Below are 17,347 nucleotides of genomic sequence, written 5' to 3'. Positions count from 1 at the left end.
GTAGAAATATAAGGTGAACCACATGCTTAATATTAAACTTTTTTTAGAAGTCACATTAAAAGTAAAACTAAACAGATGGAATTAACTTTAACAACATATTTTATTTACTCTAATTAATTTAATCTAATTATCATTTTAAACATGCCATCAATGTAAAAATTATTCATAAGAGGTTTACATTCCATTTTTCATAATAAATATTTGAAATCTGTTATGTATTTTACATTTAAATCACATCTCAATTCAGGTGCTAAATTTTCATCTAAAATACTTGATCTGTATTTAGATTTCAAAAAATTTATAGTTAAAAAAGCAGATTCACATACTCAATTTACTCCAAAATACTTATATATTTTCAACCAACTGAATTGAGTACGGGTTTTTAAATGCAAACTTAAATTCATTAAAATTAAATATTCAGGTCCTCAGTGGCACTAGGCATGTTTCAAGGGTTCAGTAGCCACATGTGGCTAGTGGCTGCCATATTGGACAGCTCAGCTCTATACAGTGGATTTTTAAAGTAATATCCTTGGGACTTTTCCTAAGAGGACTGGGAACAATTTTCTATTCTCAGAATAAATACAGCCAATAAGTGAGTCAGAGCAGACAGTGACATTCACCTGCTCACCCCTGACTTCTGCAGGTCAAAGTTCAGAGTTGTGACCTCTGCACCCAATAGTCTATGACCAAAGTGTGTAAAAAGACATGGGTGTGGATGTATTAGCTTTTCCTAACCTGTCTGAGGACGGGGATTTCACCAGCATTTGGCAATCCCTCTGTGAATATAGGATTTCCGTTGTTCCAGCCCCCAACTCCCATGCCCTCACCCTCCACCTCCTGCATGACAGGCCAACAGCTTCCCAGGCACAAGCCCCTCTTGCGTCATCTCAGGGAACCAAAGAATTACACACTAACTCTCAGGACAAAGGAGCACAGGGCCCCTGGGAAAGAGGTGGCAGCCCCTCGTTTCTCCTCTCACGGAAGCTGAGCTGTGGGACTGACCAACGTCTTGCAGTCCAAGCAAAGGAGGAAGTGTATAGGGACCTCGGGTCAGTCCTCAGGCTCTCTCCTTCCTCCCCATCTGGAGGAAGTGAGTTTCACCGACTATGTGCCAGGGGCCTGGGGAGCCGCCATCTTCTCCCCTCCAGTTCTGATGTCACTGGAGCCCTGAGAGCTGCCACACTTACCCTGGGGCCTTCAGGGCCGGGCCAGCCAACAGGCCCAGGCATGCCAGGAACACCTGGGGGGCCGGGTCTGCCCTTCAAAGACAGAGAACAAAAGTCAGGACAACTGGGTTTGTTTCCCTCCCTCTAAAAACACAGATTTGTCTCTGTGGCCTAGAGGGGAGTATGGGGCCTCCAAGCATGGCCCCAGGACCCTCATCCCCACCCTCCAAAGACTGATGGCCTAGAAAGTTGGGCCACTCGGGTATGAGTTAAAGCCCTTGGTGTCACATTATGTCGACACACAAGACTTTTCTATTCAAGAAATGGAAGGTGGTAGGGAAGGGATTCTAAACTTCTTGGTTCTTCGATCGTTATCATCTCTACCCATCCACCCAAATGTCCCCTGCATTCCCATAGGTTCTCCCCAAGGAGGCAGTGTAGGAGGGGAGAGGATTATGTTTGGAGAGCAGCAGCAGATGCTGGGGGTACTCCCTCAAGGTCTTTCCCCGCTGCTTAGCATGCCCATTTCCCAGGGGCTACCTTCCTTGCTGTACCAACACTTTCCTTCTTACAACCTGCCAGTGTGGGTTTGCCGGGGGCAATTGGAGCTGCCCAGCAATTGATGTACCTCCCCTTCCTGCAGCCAACAGCCCAGCCCCCTTACATCAAGGTAAGGCAGGACAAATTCTCTGGTGCCATTCACACTCCAGAGCTCCCCTAGGGATGAGACTGAAGTTGGATGTCATCTGATACCACCCCACGGTGGGTTTCTTTCCCTGCCCCATCTGGGTCTCCCCTCCCCTCAGGCTCCTCTGGAAAGAGCTCCCTTAATCATTAATTCACTTGCACATGGCATGGACCATCTCTATCTCTGTGTCTAGGGAATCCAACGTAAGCCAAGGAGCTATGGAAGAGTAAGCCCTGCAAGAGAGCATGGGAGCAGCGACTTGGGGTCTATGTTGCCCTCTGCACCCACTGGCTAATTTCAGTTAGCCAAGCTGGAGATGTGGAAGGCTCAGCCCCTACCCAGACATCACAGGCACTGGCATGTGTACTAGTTCCTGCTCCTGCCTTCCTCATCCATGGCAGACATCACTAATCAATCACGGCCCTTGTTAGTCCTGAGCATGGAGACGATGGCAGAATCCTCCCAGCCCAGCACTTCAGTCGACCGCTGGGCCTTGACTGGAGTGGTCAGCTGTGCCTTAAAGGGTTGGAACTTTGCCTTACAAAGGTCTGTTTGAGGCTTTTATTGATAGTGAAAGTATTTGAATAAAACATTTAACGGGGAAAATAGTAATTTATATTTAGAACCAGAGGCCTCTTTCTTGGCCAAAGTTTTGAACCTTCTTCTATATCACCAAGACCTACAATTTCAGTGCCAGCATCCATTGACTACAGCAAGCGGCAGGGGGTTGACTCCTTCCTGACACTAATGAGAACCTTAATAACATGTGTTTGGTTTACTGAGTCCCTGTGACCTGAAGTAACTGCCATTTATTTCAGCTGGGCCTTAAAGCAAAGCCATTTGTTTCTGTCTGACACTTTACTCCACTTTAATCAAATTGACAGTGAGAGTCATTTGGTGCCACTGGCTGAGGCCTTGGAGGGTTTCTCTGATGGATGGCAGGATGAGGTGGTGTGAGGCTGGGGGAAATCTGGCCAGGCTTGGCAGCCTCTGGCAGAAGTCCGAATGCCAGTCACTACTGTCCTCATCAGGATGGCAGTGCTGTCATCAGCCATCTGGGTATCAGGGCCGCGGAGGTGGGCAGCTGGTCCCCACCCCTAGGAGTGCGCACACTCATGCACACCGAGCACAGCTGCCCGCCTAATGCTGACAGAACAGCATGGACCATACCTTCCTTCCCGGTCGGCCAAGCTCCCCCTGTGGATGGAGAAGACAGGTAAGCAGAGGCTGCTTTGGAGGAAAAGTTCTGGAATCAGAGGGCTTAGCAGGGCTGATGAGCGGGCATGCCCATGCGGCGTGGTCACCTGGAGGTTCACAGCACCCCTGCCACGTCAGGGGGCCCCCCAGATGCACTGGCGGGTTCCCACACCTTCAGCAGCCCAGTCACCCCAGAGCCCATCCTCACGCACTAAGGCAGGATTAGCACGTGCTTTGAAATCTGAGCTTGCAAACCCTCAGTGGCGCCCCCAGAAAACAGGCTGGAACTACCAAGGAGAGGTGGGGTGAAGACACAGGTGGTTCGTACCTTTTCTCCCTTTGGTCCTGTCTTGCCGGGAAGCCCAGGCGGGCCCTACACGATCAAGATAAGAAGTGAAGAAAGCATGCATGAGCCCAAGGCAGGCCGGTGGGAGGAAGCCAAGGCCGGGAGGGGCTCCTTGGGCCCTAGCTCCTCAGCAGCCTCCTTCTCTCTGCAGATTCAGGGCTCCAGACACGGCAGGAAGGACACTCCACACTCTCCAGCCCAGGCCCCTCCTCCCTAGGCCCCCTCTTCTTGCTTTCTCTAGGCTGTTTCCAGCAGCACCATTGTAATGAATGGTCACACACCTACTCTCTGTGATTTTCATTTTCTCCCTGGAATTCTTGGGTTGCCTGAAACATCCTGAGTGCTTGGTGAGAGCAGCTAAAGAGACGCGAAGATATGCTATTTGCTGACAACGAGATGCTGCACCACCTCTCACGTCTTTTCGGCTGCTCTTACCAAGTTTCCCTGCGGCCCAGACAAGACGGAAGTTAGGCTTTGCTCGCAGGAGCAGCTGACACAGAAATTCCCATGGTGGATCTATGGGTACTAGGTACAGCAAAAGTCTTCTGTTTTAAGATGTGAAGAGTGCGTTTTTGTCCCACGGCCCGGCCACGGGAGTGGGGCTGAGTCCAGCTCGGGGACTCCAGGGCCCGTCGCACTAAAGCTTGACACCCCCTATGGCAGGACGCAGCTGCCTTCAGCGTACGCGCCTATGAAATGCTCAGTTGGCCAACTGTCTTCCAAACTCCCCATGACAGCAGAGAGGAATCCACCAAAACCCCCAGGCCACCACTTCATCCCCAAGATCTGCAGGTGAGCACGCCTCACGCACGTCTGAAACAGGATTTCTATGAGGCTTGTCCAGATGACCAACAACCCCTCAGCCAGGGGTTCCTAAGCCTCTCTGCACATTAGAAACCCCTGGGGATCTTTTAAAATTCCCGAGGGACACAGGAATCCCAGGGGATTCTAATGTGCAGAAAAGTTTGGGAACCACTATCTTTGGTTTATTCTCCTGTTTTAGGGACGGGAGGAGGGAGAGTTTCAGTTCCATTCTTTTTTCTTTTCCAAGCCTCACTTTTTTCCATTTTCTTGAAATGGACGAGAACTATGTATCAGGCCATTGTGCTCTCCCTAGCTCAGCACTTCCCAAACTTTGATATGGACTGATTTCCTCTGGAGGGTCTTGTTAAAATGCAGATTCTGGTTGAAGGATGTGGGATGGAGGAGGGGAGGGTGAGATTCTGCGTTTCCAGCAAGTTCCCAGGTGACGCCAGTGTTGCTGGTCTTCACACTGTGTCCCCAGAGTTGGCAGCACAGCCTCGGAGTGACACACGTGGGATTGCACGAGGTTGGAGGCATGCATATGGGGCTGGAGACCGAAGTCTGGGAGCAGCAGGGACCCCCTTCCCATGGGTTCGCTGTGGGTTCTGAAACCGAGCAGGGACTGTGGTGGTCCCAGGCACGGAGGCCTTTTTTTGTCCCCTGTTTCTTTTTTTTTAACATCTTCATTGGAGTATAATTGCTTTACAATGGTGTGTTAGTTTCTGCTCTATAACAAAGTGAATCAGTTATACATATACATATATCCCCATATCTCTTCCCTCTTGCATCTCCTTTCCTCCCACCCTCCCTATCCCACCCCTCTAGGCGGTCACAAAGCACCGAGCTGATCTCCCTGTGCTATGCGGCTGCTTCCCACTAGCTATCTATTTTACATTTGGTAGTGTGTATATGTCCATGCCACTCTCTCACTTCATCCCAGCTTACCCTTCCCCCTCCCCGTGTCCTCAAGTCCATTCTCTATGTCTGCGTCTTTATTCCTGTCCTGCCTCTAGGTTCCTCAGAACCTTCTTTTCTGTTTTTTTTTTTTTTTAGATTCCATACATACGTGTTAGCATATGGTACTTGTTTTTCTCTTTCTGACTTACTTCATTCTGTATGAAAGGCTCTAGGTCCATCCACCTCACTACAACTCAATTTCGTTTCTTTTTATGGCTGAGTAATATTCCATTGTATATATGTGCCACATCTTCTTTATCCATTCATCTGTCGATGGACACTTAGGTTGCTTCCATGTCCTGGCTATTTAGAGCTGCAGTGAACATTGTGGTACATGACTCTTCTCAAATTATGGTTGTCTCAGGGTATATGCCCAGTAGTGGGATTGCTGGGTCGTATGGTAGTTCCGTTTTTAGTTTTTCAAGGAACCTCCATACTGTTCTCCATAGTGGCTATATCAATATACATTCCCACCGACAGTGCAAGAGGGTTCCCTTTTCTCCACACCCTCTCCAGCATTTATTGTTTCTAGATTTTTTGATGATGACCAATCTGACTGGTGTGAGGTGATACCTCATTGTAGTTTTGATTTGCATTTCTCTAATGGTTAGTGATGTTGCGCATCCTTTCATGTGTTTGTTGGCAATCTGTATCTCTTCTTTGCAGAAATGTCTGTTTAGGTTTTCTGTCCATTTTTGGAATGGGTTGTTTGTTTCTTTGATATTGAGCTGTATGAACTGCTTGTAAATTTTGGAGATTAATCCTTTGTCAGTTGCTTCATATGCAAATATTTTCTCCCATTCTGAGGGTTGTTTTTTCATCTTGTTTATGGTTTCCTTTGCTGTGCAAAAGCTTTGAAGTTTCATTAGGTCCCATTTGCTTATTTTTGGTTTTTTTTCCATTTCTCTAGGAAGGGGGTCAAAAAGGATCTTGCTGTGATTTATGTCATAGTGTGTTCTGCCTATGTTTTCCTCTAAGAGCTTTATAGTGTCTGGCCTTACTCTCCCCTGTTCCTTGTAGGCAAGACTCCAGCCTCTATGACCTTCCCTGAGTTCCAAAGGGTGGATTCGAACAAAGGACGAGCAGCCAGGAGACCACCTGAGGCAAGATTAAAGGGACCAGAGAAGCTCATCAAGGTGAGGAGATGAGGTTAAAGGAGGGCAGGCCCTGCTCACACCCTAATCTTGTCAGAGACCCCACCCTTGAACCACTGTTATAAAACTCTTCGTCCAGTCCTCTGGGGTTGGGACACACAGTTCTGAGGGCATTAGCCCGCTGTGGCCCCCTTTGCCTGGCAAAGTAATAAAGCTGTCCTCTTCTACTTCACCCAAAACTCTGTCTCTGAGATTTGATTCGGCACCAGTGCAGGGAGGCTGAGCTTTCAGCATCGTTTCTCATGTGCTATCACTTGCTGTCAGCATGGACTTCAAGGCTGGGAAGATAGAAATCCCCCCAGAGCTGACCCTCGGGTGCCCACCATGCCTTTATGCAGACTCCCCAGCCCCTCTGTGGCAGCTCTGGTCCACCTGTTTTCCTCATTGCATTCAACAAATATTGATGGGGAAGGTCTACATCCCGGGCACTGGTGTGGGCTGGGCACACAGCATGAGCAAGGTAGACAATGTCCCTGCTCGCAAGACCAGGGGTCAGTTTACTGGTTCTGTAAGAAGCCAGATAAGAGGTATCTTAGGCTTTGGCTCTGATATAGCAATTCTGTCACAACTACTCAACTCTACCCGTTAGTGCAAAAGCAGCCAGAGACGATAATATTTAACTACAAAAAAAAGCCAGCTTGGACCCCTGGCCATAGTTTGCCAACCCCAGCCACAGAGCTGACATTTTATGAAAGGGAGACCAAAGGAACAAAAACTAAGAAAACCGTAACAACGTGAGAAAACTCTGCCGAGAAAAAAAATAGGTCATTGGGTGGAGAGTGACGGGGAGAGTACTGCAGGCGGAGTGGCTGAGCAGACGTGTCTGAGGAGGTGGCGGGCACACTGAGTGCTGAGGGACAAAGGAGCTGGCCATGGTGAAAATCAGAAGGCAGAGCGTGCCAAACGGCCGGAGCCACAAGCCTCAGGGCCCTAAGGCTGGAGCAAGCTTCGGGTGCTTGAGGACTCAACAGGTGCACTGTGGCTACATTGAGTGGGCAGTGGTGGTCATTTGAGCTGATGCAGGAGATAACGGGTCCCTGCGTGTGGGGCTTTGCTCCCAGGGTGAGGAGTTTGTCTGGTCTTCTTCCCATGATGGAAAGCCACAGGAGGGGTTCCCCAGGAAGGGTGACATAATTCCTCTTTCCCGTCCCCATAGCAGGCCCAGACCCCAGGCTGAGGGATGTTCCTCCTCGATGGACCCCCTCTCCCAGGCCGGCCAGAGGGGCCAGGAGTCCGTGAGACAGGGTCTCTGGAGGGTACTCTTTGTCTGCCTAGAAAATCCTTTCTCTAGCATTTTGCCTGCTTCTCACTCTTACTTGAGCTTTGGTGGGGAGAGGCCAGCTACGTGGTGCCAGTATCTGGGGGCCAAACTGAGCTCAGGGTAACAAGTTCCCTGTTACCTCCATTTTTCTGGCCTGAATGCAGGTGCCTCTGGGTCCACTGGTGGGGTCACATTGTCATCAAATGTTTGTCTGGTGATAACTATAATAATAACCACACCCATTATCACCACTTAGGGGGGTGGCCAAGCGACCAAGCAGCTCACTTCGTCACCCCCCAAATCCAGTACTGCAAGGGAAGTTATTATCCCCATTGTGTGGAGGAGGTCGTCAAGGCTGGGAGGCAGAATCCCCCAGAGATGAACCAGTGTTCTGTCCATGTGGTTCCTCCAGGGCAGGAAGACAACCCCATGTCACCTGAAAAGGGGCAGCTCTGCCCAGAGGGCATCCCTGCTCTGAATAGAGGACAGCAGGGTAGGGCCTGGGGGATGCACCGACCTGGGGCCCCGGAGGCCCGGGGGAGCTGAGCGACCCTTGCACGCATGGGGGCCGTGTGGTCTCCAGTTCCAGGACGAGATTCTTCATGTCTGGGGAGAGAAGCTTCAAGGCAAAGCGACACAGGTTACAGGTCAGACTTAGGGGACAGAAGAATGGTTACCTCCTGGACACAGACCTGTTCTACAGCCCAGCCCCTGAGGCTGGCGTTTCCCTGACACCCAGTGGGCATCTCAAGAAGGCGACCTCTGGGTCCCCAGTTTCCATTCTCTCATCTGCTCTGAGATGAACCTGGTTTGAATGGATTACAGAGAGATAATGACCTCTCAGATGGAGTTAGGAAGCTCACTCAGGGGCTTTTATCCAATGTCCAGGACAGCACCGTCCAAGAGAAATATAATGTGAGCCACCAATGCGAGACATCCTATATAGTTCAAAATGTCCTGGTAGCCACATAAAAAAGGTAAAAGGAAACAAGTGAAATCAATTTTAATAAGTATTTTATCTTACCCAATATATCCCAAGTATTATTACTTCAATGTATATTCAATGTAAAAAAATTACTGAGATATTTTACATTCTTATAAAATGCATCCAATGTGTATTTTACACTCAGCACATCTCAACTGGAGCTGGTCACATAGGGCCAGTGGTTACTGTACTGGAGGGTACAGGTCTAAGAGGTTCTGGAAAGATCTGACCATCTCAAATCCCTGAAATGCCCTGGCCAGCTATCTTCTAGGTCAGCTTCTCCGACCCTGCTCTTTCCTCACCTTTTCCTCTCTCCCCACTTCCGTTCCCTCTCACAGGACTGTTTCCTGTGTCACCTCATGGATATGGTGTAAGTTCAGTTCGGGCTGTGGAAGGGAATTTCACAAACACTTGGGGAGAAGAAAGACAGAAGGGAAAATTCCATGTCCGAGCCACTGATAGGAGCTTTATAACCAGAAAGTTATAAATTCACCTCAATGTTTTTGAGAGGATGGAACACCTTGCCAAGTCCAATTCCCTGCTGAGAAGCATTTCCCTTCATCACTTGTTTAAGGTGGTGGGAGAACAGACACGTACCAGAAACAGCTAAATGTCCAATCTGGGCTCCGCGTGCCACGTGAGGGCAGAGAGCTAGATCCCTCCGGACAGACTCCCACTGAGCAGTGGGGGAGAAGGTGAGCTGTGTGGTGGCCCTGGGACCTGCATGTCTGCTCTCTCATGAGCCCAAAGCTACTCACCGGACTTCGGCCCCCTCTGAAGAACGGTGGTGGGAACAGAGGGGGTGGCGGGGGGGTCAGCAGGCAGCATGCTCTGTGGCCGCCACGCTTCTTCTGATCCAGGCCGGGAAGGGCTGTTCAGAGAAAACAATGCTCATTAGCGTGGGGTCAGTGCTAGGGCCTCTGGGTGTCCACCGCGCCCGGGAAGACTACATCTCATTTTCGAGTCTCATTTCCAGGCTGTTGGGTGTGAGCACACCTCCTGCCTATATCTGATCTAGCCCTCCCCTGCCTTCACTGGATAAAGGAACAGATGGTGTGGCCACTGTGACCATCACGAGGTCCAGGGCTGCTTCTCCAGACACTGACTGGTCACTCTGTAGATGGGACAAGGAATGCCAAGTTCAAACTTACTCATAAGGTACCCCCAACAGTTGGGGAGAAGGCAGTGTCTGTTAATACCCTTGATGCTGTGCCCAGAAGGAACTGTTCTGAGGGGGAAGGCAGCAGGGCTGGGGGCAGCGCTGATCAGACCCAGAGCCAGGATTTCAAACATAGATTTGACTCCAGACTCTATACAGACATTCGAGGTCACCCATGCTCACTGGAGAGCTAAGGTTTAATGTCTCCAGACACAGGTGTGAGGAGATGAAGAGAGGACCCTGGATACTTACAGCTTCCTTGTCACATGCCCGTGTTCAGTGTTAGTACATGTTCAGTGTTGAAGTGTACCTGGCAGGAAGGACACGGATCCTAAGTGTACAGCCCACTGGATTCCTGCAAAGGGGACACACCCTAGAAGCCAGCACTTGGGTGGAGACACAGAACTCCCTGGCTTCTAGAAGCCCTTTCAGCTCCTGTCCAGTCTCTGCACTGCTCCCTGTACACCACCCTGGCTGCTAGCCCTGGGGAGTCCTTGTGCCTATATTTGAACTTTATATGAACGTGAATTCTTATGTCCTTCTTTTGCTCTACACAGTGTCTGTGAGAGGTTTCCTGGTCATTGCTTGTCGTTTTTATGCTGCTGAATAGGGTTCCTATTCAGGCTCATGCATTGGCTGGTGGGAGTGGAAATTGCTTCAACCTCTTTGGAAAACTCTCGGCATTGTCTACTAAAGCTGAACATAGGCACATACGATAGCTCGGCAACTCACTCCTAGGCGTTTACCGATGGAAAAGTGAGTATGTGTTCACCCAACACACGTACTAGAACATTCATAGCAGTGAGATCCATGATCGCCCAAAGCTGTAATTTTCCAGCTCCCAGTTTTGGTCTCGTGATGGTACCTCCATCTCCACCCTTTCTCCAAACCTTGGATCTCACAGAACATGGGCGGGTTTCCCCCCACCCCCTGCACTCCTCTTGCCCTGAACCCAGTTTTCAGTGTTGTCTCCCAGGGGACAGTGCTAGTCTTCTCTTTCCGCCCTGGGATCCAGGACTTGCCTCACACACCAGGCAACCAGAAGGTGCTCCCCAGAAGGCACCCGGTGTGGGGCGGCTTGTGTCAGCTCCAGCGCCCCGGGAATCACTGCCCTGAGCACACCTACACCCTCACACCCAGCAGAGGAGCATCCACTGGCAGGGCCAGTGGTCCTCAGCGCCCTCAGACACAATGTCCCCATTGGCAAGGAACATTTTTAAAGACACCTTTGTTATCCTAAAATGAAATTCATACATAATACAACATACCTATACAATTAAAAAATCAATATAGTGCTCTGAATATAATATAAAAGAGAACTCTCAGAAAAGTGATTTATGATATATACAGGCATATTTTGACTATAAGTGGTCAGGCACTAGCACATCAGGAAACATGATGATGTAGTTAGATGCTTGCACCTATATGCGAAACCGCAGTGAATGCACAAGGTGCAGTAGAGGCAACACAGATGCTTCAAGTGACGTGCCCGCTGTGCAATGTGATTTTCTCAAATGATGAAAAACACTGGGTAAAATCCCAACCAAACAAAGCACAGTCATTACTCAGCAGTTGTAGTCTCAGAAAACTCAGTTTCATACTACAACCGTTCAACAAATTTGATGTCAAAGAGAATCAGTTTCTAGGATGAGATAATTATACAGGGTATGTATCATCCATGTGACATTTCAGAGTCATGTGGGACATGGAATCACTCTTCATGTATGATTCTGTCCCACTCTTTGCGGGAAACCTCTCACCTCAGCCACTGTGACAACTGAAAATGAAAATTTCCAACGTGGCCCCACGAAATACTCTCTGACATAAATTGTAGCAATGTTTTCTTAGGTCAGTCTCCCAAGGCAATAGAAATAAAAGCAAAAATAAATAAATGGGACTTAATCAAACTAATAAGCTTTTGCACAGCGAAGGAAACCATAAACAAAACAAAAAGACAACCTACAGAATGGGAGAAAATATTTGCAAATGATGCGACCAACTAGGGATTAATTTCCAAAATACACAAACAATTCATACAGCTCAACAACAAAAAAACAAACAACCCAATCAAAAAATGGGCAGAAGACCTAAATAGACATTTCTCCAAAGAAGATATACAGATTGCCAATAGGCACATGAGAAGATGCTCAACATCACTACTTATTAGAGAAATGCAAATCAAAACTACAATGAGGCACCATTTCACACCAGTCAGAATGACCATCATCAAAAAGTCTACAAATAACAAATGCTGGAGAGGGTGTGGAGAAAAGGGAATCCTCCTACACTGTTGGTGGGAATGTAAATGGGTACAGCCACTATGGAGAACAGTATGGAGTTTCCTTAAAAAGCTAAAAATAGAGCTACCATGTGATCTAGCAATCCCACTCCTGGGTATATACCTAGATAAAACTCTAATTCAAAAAGATGCATGCACCCCTACGTTCATCGCAGCACTATTTACAATTGCCAAGACATGGAAGCAACGTAAATGTCCACTGATGGATGGATAAAGAAGATGTGGTACATGTATACAATGGAATACTACTCGGCCATAAAAGAGAATGAAATAATGCCATCTGCAGCAACATGGATGGACATAGAGATTATCATACTAAGTGACGTAAGTCAGAGTAAGACAAATATATCACTTGTATGTGGAATCTAAAAAAATGATACAAGTGAACTTATTTACAAAACAGAAACAGACTCACAGACACAGAAAACAAATTTATGGTTACCAAAGGGGAAAGATGGGGGAGGGATAAATTAGGAGTCTGGGATTAGCAGATACAAACTACTATATATAAAGTGGATAAACAACAAGGTCCTTCTGTATAGCACAGAAACTATATTCAATATCCTGTAATAAACCATAATAGAAAAGAATCTGATATATATATGTATATATCATATATATATGAATATATATTCATATTCATATATATATATATGAATCACTTTGCTGTATACCAAAAACTAACACAACTTTGTAATTCAATAAAATACTTCAATAAAAATAAAAAACAAACAAACAAACAAACAAAATGGCCCCATTAGAAACTGTTGGCTTATCCCATGTTTGGAGACTGGCTTGGTCATGAACAGTCCACAGAATCTGGTTCCCACACAAAAGCAGCATCTGCCCCAGGCCAGGTAAGTTAACAAGGAACTGAGGGAATTCAGAGAAGCAAGGAAGAGGTGATGACCAGCTGGGAGGGACATGGGAGCCTTTCTGGAGGAGGTGGCATTCCTGCTAGCTCTGGAAGATTGGGGAAGATTCAGACAGGAACTGTCTAGGGCAGTCAGGGGCACTAGAGCTAGGCCTTGAAGGACTGGATGGGGCAGGGGTGATGGAGGAGGAAGGCTCCCCAGGGGGAGGGAGGAAAAGCAGGTAGAGATAACGTTCTATTCAGGCCACTTTGACTGCCAGAAGCAGAAGTTCATTCACACCGGCTCAGGTGGGAGAAAAGGGAGGTTCATCATAAAGCTGCCAGATGTTAGGAAGAGCAGGAACTGAAACTCCTGGCACTCCTCTTCTCCTCCCCCCTCCTCTCTCTTCCCCTCTCCTTCCCCTCCCTCCCCTCTCTCCTCTCCCCCTCCCACCTCCTCTCTCTCCCTCTCTCCCCCTCCCCCTCCTCTTCTCCCCCTCTCCTCTCTTATGCTTCCTTCTGTGCATCTGTTCACCCTGTCTTTTTGAAATTTCCTCTTTGATTTCTTCAGTGATCCATTGGTTGTTCAGCAGCATATTGTTTAGCCTCCACATGTTTGTGTTTTTTACAGTTTTTTTCTTGTGGTAGATTTCTAATCTCATAGTGTTGTGGTCAGAAAAATGCTTGATATGATTTCAATTTTCTTAAATTTACCAAGGCTTCCTTTGTGGCCCAGCATGTGATCAATCCTGGAGAATGTTTCATGTGCACTTGAGAGGAATGTGTATTCTGTGGCTTTTGGGTAGAGGGATCAATAAATATCAGTCAGGTCCAGCTGGTCTAATGTGTCATTTAAGGCCTGTGTTTCCTTATTGATCTTCTCTCTGGATGATCTGTCCATTGATGAAAGTGGGGTGTTAAAGTCTCCCACTATTATTGTGTTACTATTGGTTTCTCATTTTATGTCTGTTAGTATTTGCCTTATATATTGGGGTGCTCCTATATTGGGTGCATATATACTTACAATTGTTATATCTTCTTCTTGGATTGATCCCTTGATCATTATGCAGTGTCCTTTGTCTCTTGTAACAGTCTTTATTTTAAAGTCTATTTTATCTGATATGAGTATTGCTATTCCAGCTTTCTTTTGATTTCCATTTGCATGGAATACCTTTTTCCATCCCCTCACTTTCAGTCTGTATGTGTCCCTAGATCTGAAGTGGGTCTCTTGTAGACAGCATATATACAGGTCTTGTTTTTGTATCCATTCAGCCAGTCTATCTATGTCTTTTGGTTGGAGCATATAATCCATTTACATTTAAGGTAATTATCGATATGTATGTTCCTAGTGCCATTTTCTTAATTGTTTTGGATTTGTTTTTGCAGGTCCTTTTCCTTCCCTTCCTCTTTTGTTCTCTTCTCTTGTGACTTGACAACTAACTTTAATGTTGTGTTTGGATTCCTTTTTGTGTGCGTATCTATTGTAGATTTTTGGTTTGCAGTTACCATGAGGTTTTGATATAGCAGTCTGTATATAAACAAGATTGTTTTAAGTTGCTGGTCTTTTAATTTCAAATGCATTTCCAGTATCCTGCACTTGTACTCTCCCTTCTCACAATTGCTGATTTTGATAGCATATTTTTGCACAGATGATTTCCTTCTTTTACTTTATGTTTGCCTTTACTGGTGAGCTTTTCCATTTGTAATTTTCTTATTTCTAGTCATGGCATTTTCTTTTCCGCTTAGAGAAGTTCATTTAGCATTTGGTGCAAAGCTGATCTTGTGGTGGTGAATTCTCTTAGCTTTTGCTTGTCTGTAAAGCTTTTGATTTCTCCGTCGAATCTGAATGAGAGCCTTGCTGAATAGAGAATTCTTGGTTGTAGGTCCTAGCCTTTCATCACTTTAAATATATTGTGCCCCTCCCTTCTGACCTGCAGAGCTTCTGCTGAGAAATCAGCTGATAACCTTATGGGAGTTCCCTTGTATGTTATCTGCTGCTTTTCCCTTATTGCTTTTAATATTCTTTCTTGGTCTTTAATTTTTGTCAGTTTGACTACTATGTGTCTTGGCATGTTCCTCCTTGGGTTTATCCTGCCTGGGACTCTCTGTGCTTCCTGGACTTGGGTGACTGTTTCCTGTCCCATGTTAGGGAAGTTTTCAGCTATTACTCTTCAAATATTTTCTCAGGTCTTTTCTCTCTCTCTTCCCCTTCTGGGACCCCTATAATGCAAATGTTGGTGCATTTAATGTTGTCCCAGAGGTCTCTTAGACTGTCTTCATTTCTTTTCATTCTTTCTTCCTTTATTCTGTTCTGTGGCAGTGATTTCCACCATTCTGTCTTGCAGCTCACTTATCCGTTCTTCTGCCTCAGTTACTCTGCTATTGATTCCTTTCAGTTATTGTATTGTTCATCTCTGTTTGTTTGTTCTTTAGTTCTTCTAGGTCTTTGTTAAACATTGCTTGCATCTTCTCAGTCTGTGCCTCCATTCTTTTTCTGAGATCTTGGATCATCTTCACTATCGTTACTCTGAATTCTTTTTCTGGCAGATTGCCTGTCTCCATTTACTTATTTGTTCTTCTGGGGCTTTAGCTTCTTCCTTCATCTGGGACATAGTCCTCTGCTGTTTCATTCTGTCTGACTTTTTGTGATTATGGTTTCTGCTCTGCAGGCTCACGGATTGTAGTTCTTCTTGCTTCTGCTGTCTGCCCGCTGGTGGACAAGGCTATCCAAGAGGCTTGTGCAGGCTTCCTGATGCGAGGGGCTGGCTCCTGCCCACTGGTGGGTGGAGCTGGGTCTTGTCCCTCTGGTGGGCAGGGCTGTGCTCAGGAAGACTTTAAGCAGCCTGTCTGCTGATGGGTGGGGCTGTGTTCTCACCCTGTTGGTTGTCTGGCCTGAGGCGTCCCAGCACTGGGGCCTATAGACTGTTGGGTGGGGCTAGGTCTTGGGGAGGAAGTGGCAGCCTCCAGGAGGGTTCACGCCAATGAGTACATGCCAGAGCTGCTGCTTCCAGTGTCTTTGTCCCCACAGTGAGCCACAGCTGCCCCCCGCCTCCACAGGAGACCCTCCAATACTAGCAGGTAGGTCTGTCCCAGTCTCTTATGAGGTCACTGCTTTTTCCCCTGGGTCCTGGTGGACACGTGACCTTGTGTGCCCTCCAAGAGTGGAGTTTCCGTTTCCCCCAGTCCTGTGGAACTCCTGCAATCAAATCCAATTAGCCTTCAGAGCCAGATTCTCTGGGGGCTCCTCCTCCCATTGCCAGACCTCCAGGCTGGGAAGCCGGACGTGGGGCTCAGAACTTTCACTGCTGTGGGAGAACCACTGTGGTATAATTGTTTTCCAGTTTGTGGGTCGCCCACCCAGTGGGTATGGGATTTGATTTTATTGTGATTGCACCCCTCCTACCATCTTGTTGTGGCTTCTTCTTTGTCTTTGGATGTAGGGTACATTTTTTGGTAGGTTCCAGCGGTTTTTTGGTCAATGGTTGTTCAGTTGTGATTTCAGTGTTTTTGTAAGAAGGGGTGAGCTCACGTCCTTCTACTCCGCCATCTTACTGGCCGTAACTAAGAAGTCCTCAGGCAGATGGCTTCTGGCAGGGCTGTACCTGGAATTCCATGACATCAGCAGGAATCGTCTCTCCCGACCTCTCGGCTCTGCTTACTGGTGTCATCCTCACTCGGGTGGCTCTGCCTTTATTTTATGAGAGCAAGATGGGCACTACCTGCCACAGGCTGACCCACCCTGTCTTTTTTTGCATCTTTACTCCCCCATCACTGCATGATGGCTGACCCGGTCTCACCTCAAATCGTTTACCTCCAGCATCTGTTTTGCCTGGAACATCCCTTTGTGGCTCTTGTTTCAAATATCCATGACGGGGACTCTGATGGCCCTACACATTTTTTTCCAGTCAAGTGACAGGTCCCTGGGGTGGCTGTGCAGACCCACCCAGGACCAGGCCCAATCTTCAGCATCATCTCAGTGTGTTGCCAGCTCCACTGAGGCTATGGGAGAAGGTTCTCTGGAAGGGAGCAAGGGCAGGCAGACCCTCTAAATAAGTTAAATAGAGCACAGAAGCAAGAAGTTTTAAGGTGTAGGTCTAATGGGAGAGGAGGTTCTGGAAAGAAGAGCTGGAAAGTTAGTTTGGAGCTAGATCGTGCAGTTTTGGATCCCCCACCAAAGGGTTTGGGATTTATTCAAAGTGTAGTAGGGGGGCTTCCCTGGTGGCACAGTGGTTAAGAATCCGCCTGCCGATGCAGGGGACACGGGTTCAAGCCCTGGTCCGGGAAGATCCCACATGCTGTGGAGCAGCTAAGCCCGTGAGCCACAACTACTGAGCCTGTGCTCTAGAGCCTGTGCTCCACAACAAGAGAAGCCACCACAATGAGAAGCCCACACACCGCAACGAAGAGTAGCCCCTGCTCGCTGCAACTAAAGAAAGCCCACGCACAGCAACGAAGACCTAACGCAACCAAAAATAAAT

General features: G+C 47.5%; 2 protein-coding genes across 4 annotated transcripts in view; one reads left to right on the top strand and one right to left on the bottom strand.

Moving 5' to 3' along the window:
• EAF1 (ELL associated factor 1) overlaps positions 1 to 6,473 on the top strand; it is a 49,038-nt gene extending 42,565 nt beyond the window's left edge. Inside the window, exon 6 of the mRNA XM_060149578.1 lies at positions 6,179 to 6,473. Coding sequence (XP_060005561.1) covers positions 6,179 to 6,306 — 128 coding nt within the window. The 3' untranslated portion in view covers positions 6,307 to 6,473. The remainder of the gene's footprint in view (positions 1 to 6,178) is intronic.
• COLQ (collagen like tail subunit of asymmetric acetylcholinesterase) overlaps positions 1 to 17,347 on the bottom strand; it is a 65,674-nt gene that overhangs the window by 23,183 nt on the left and 25,144 nt on the right. For 2 of the 3 annotated variants that reach the window (XM_060149575.1, XM_060149576.1), the window contains exons 2-6: positions 9,317 to 9,429; positions 8,091 to 8,192; positions 3,380 to 3,424; positions 3,025 to 3,051; positions 1,188 to 1,259 (exon numbers count right to left, since the gene is read on the bottom strand). In XM_060149575.1, coding sequence (XP_060005558.1) covers positions 1,188 to 1,259; positions 3,025 to 3,051; positions 3,380 to 3,424; positions 8,091 to 8,192; positions 9,317 to 9,429 — 359 coding nt within the window. The remainder of the gene's footprint in view (positions 1 to 1,187; positions 1,260 to 3,024; positions 3,052 to 3,379; positions 3,425 to 8,090; positions 8,193 to 9,316; positions 9,430 to 17,347) is intronic. The other variant, XM_060149577.1, reaches the window with a different exon arrangement.

Source organism: Lagenorhynchus albirostris, chromosome 5, assembly GCF_949774975.1.
Source record: "Lagenorhynchus albirostris chromosome 5, mLagAlb1.1, whole genome shotgun sequence".
NCBI lineage: Eukaryota > Metazoa > Chordata > Mammalia > Artiodactyla > Delphinidae > Lagenorhynchus > Lagenorhynchus albirostris.
The sequence above is the reverse complement of the archived record's forward strand: the minus strand, read 5'-3'. Positions and strand labels throughout refer to the sequence as shown.